Source organism: Acanthisitta chloris, unplaced genomic scaffold (genome assembly GCF_000695815.1).
Source record: "Acanthisitta chloris isolate BGI_N310 unplaced genomic scaffold, ASM69581v1 scaffold25992, whole genome shotgun sequence".
Taxonomy (NCBI): Eukaryota; Metazoa; Chordata; class Aves; order Passeriformes; family Acanthisittidae; genus Acanthisitta; species Acanthisitta chloris.
The window spans coordinates 5,874-8,460 of NW_008660241.1; the positions used below are offsets into that span (position 1 = coordinate 5,874).

General features: G+C 55.1%; 1 protein-coding gene across 1 annotated transcript in view; it reads left to right on the top strand.

Annotated features, from left to right (window-relative positions):
* Positions 1-2,587, top strand: part of LOC103797541 (protein turtle homolog B-like) — a gene marked incomplete at its 3' end in the record, with an annotated part of 11,100 nt that overhangs the window by 4,839 nt on the left and 3,674 nt on the right. The window contains 2 exon segments of the mRNA XM_009069759.1: positions 652-793; positions 915-1,060. Coding sequence (XP_009068007.1) covers positions 652-793; positions 915-1,060 — 288 coding nt within the window.

Here is a 2,587-nt window from a genome sequence, read left to right on the forward strand (position 1 = left end):
AGGCCTGTGCGCTCGGCATCGTGCCGTCGGCCCCGTGGCTCCTCGTCCTGTTGGTAGGATGGAGGAATCTGCTTAATTGGGGCACGGCGGTGGCCGTGCTGATGAGCAGCCAGGCCCGATGGCAGCTTGGTTTTGTTCGGGAAGCAGGGAAAAGATTGAGGCTGTCATGAAGCGCCTCGTCAGAGACAGGCCTCCTGCTCCGTGCTCCCTCTTTTATTAGATAAATCTTTAATTAGGTCAACAGCTACCGGCGGAGAGAGGAGCACGGGGTGTCCTCTGCTCTGCTTTTGTGGCAGTGGCGAGCTGCTGGCTCCTGGCAGTTTGCTGTGCTCCCCTTGGATTTTTTCCTGTGGGTGATGCTATCCTGGGAAAGCACTTGGGATGAAGGGAGGTGCAGAGCTGTGTGCCCTGGGAGGTGCAGAGCTGTGTGCCATGGGCATGGCCCCCTCTTCAAAGCTGTAGAGATTGGGGAAAGGGTTGGGAATAACAGGGTTGTGGTGTTTCTCAGTCAACCCCTGTGCTCCAGGATCCCAGAGTATCACAGCCAACTCTGCTCTGGAGCATTCCAGCAGCTTCCAGCCAATGGAGCTGTGCCCGAGCAACCTTGTGGGGACACCTGTAGTGATGGTGATGCTTTCCTCTTCCCTCCAGGACCTCCTTTTATTGTTTCCCCTCCGGAGAACATCACAGTCAACATCTCCCAGGATGCACTCTTCACCTGCCAGGCCGAGGCGTACCCTGGGAACCTCACCTACCTGTGGTACTGGGAGGAGGAGAATGTCTACTTCAAGAAGTGAGTTTGCAGCTTTCAGGGCAACCTGTCCTCCTCCTCCTGCTCCCAGGTTGTGCTGGGAGCTGGGATTGTGCATTGCCCTTGGGTCTCCCTGTGATCCTCCTCTCCTCTTCTCTCGCAGTGACCTGAAGTTGAGGGTGCGGATCCTGATCGATGGGACGCTGATCATTTTCCGTGTCAAGCCAGAGGATGCTGGAAAATACACCTGTATCCCCAGCAACAGCCTGGGCCGCTCACCATCAGCCTCTGCCTACCTGACAGTGCAGTGTGAGTGTGGGGATGGGGCTGGGATTGGGAACACTTGGCTCTGGGACAGCCCTGGAGCCTCTGTTCTCCTGGTAGAATACTAGGAGAATCAGGTTGATGTGACAGCAGCCTTTGGATGGGTATGGAATCATCCTCAGCAAAAAGCTGACAGCATCCCATGTGGATGTGGGAGACAAGAAAGCAAATGGGCTGAGTGACCATTTGGGTGACAAATAGGTGCACATGTGCGAGACAAGAAAGCAAATGGGCTGGGTGACCATTTGGGTGACAAATAGGTGCATCCTGGTGACACCACTCATCTGGGAGCACCATCCACCTTTGCAAAAACCACCTGGTCTAGGTGAGCACCATCCCACCGCTGCTGTCAACGTTCTGTCCTCCTCCTGCTGGGAAACATTGGATCAGAGCTCTGAGTCTTGTATTTCTGGGTGTTTATTATGGGGGCTCGTTCCTGTGGCGTGGCTGTTCCGCGAGCTCTGTAAGCTTTGTGTGTCACATTTTTCAGGCAGTAAGTGATCTAAACAAGCAGAGGAGAAAGGGCTGTAGCAGGAACGCTGCTTCCCACGCTTGTTCTCCCGGAATCCCCGGGCGGTAATGGGTAGTGTGCCACCGGCGTCCTGTGGCATTCGACAGTAATGGCCTCAATTGCTGCTGCTCGCAATTGCAATATTGCTCTGCTGTAAAAGGCTGTGGTGGTTTTATTTGATAATGAAAGACAGGCCTGAGCAAAGTGGGCTCACGACTTGGGTTTTCCAGGCTGCCTTAGAGCTGCTGCCTCTAGACCTGGTGCTGCTTAGTTGAGGAGCTGTGAGAAGGGCTGGGAGGTGCTGTGGTTTCCCCGTGGGGCTGGATGATGGGGCAGACCAGGCAGGGGGATGGTGTGAGTGGTGCTGTGCCGAGGCAGAAGCATGATTTGGGGTCAGGATGTGCCTGGCTGGGTGGCTCTTGGGAAAGCCTGTGGCCTCAGGCCATTAAATCTGCCCTGTCGCTAATCCAGGACCAGGGCTGATAGCTGTTAAAAATAGCTCTAATGGCAGGAAAAACAGTGTTTAGACAATCTGCCGTTCAAATGAGGCTTGGGCTCGAGGAGGGGTGCTTGGCTTTTGGTGCCACAAGCCCTATTTTTTCTGGCACTAACCTCCTCCCTATGGGGGGAACTGATGCTTTGGGAGGGAGCTTCCCACCCACCGAAGCGGACGGGGACACAGCTCTGGGTCATTAGTGAGCCAGGCTGGCCCCCGGCCAGTGACCTAGTAGTGAAAGGCTCGATCCCATTACCCTCTCCCGCACTGCTGGAGTCCTTGATTACATTTCCTAAGAGGTGGAGTGAAGCAGAGGGGGGTAAAGCCTCCTCCATATGCAGCGCTTGGCAATCTGGGTTACGGTGCCATTGCTGGGGGCGCAGGGTTTGGGGGAGTGGTTGGGGTGATGTGTTGGAGCAGGAAAGGAGCAGAGCTTCCAAACTTTGTGCTTTTTGCCCCAAGAAAGCCATAAGGAGAGGACACACCCACATCCTCCATCTTTTCC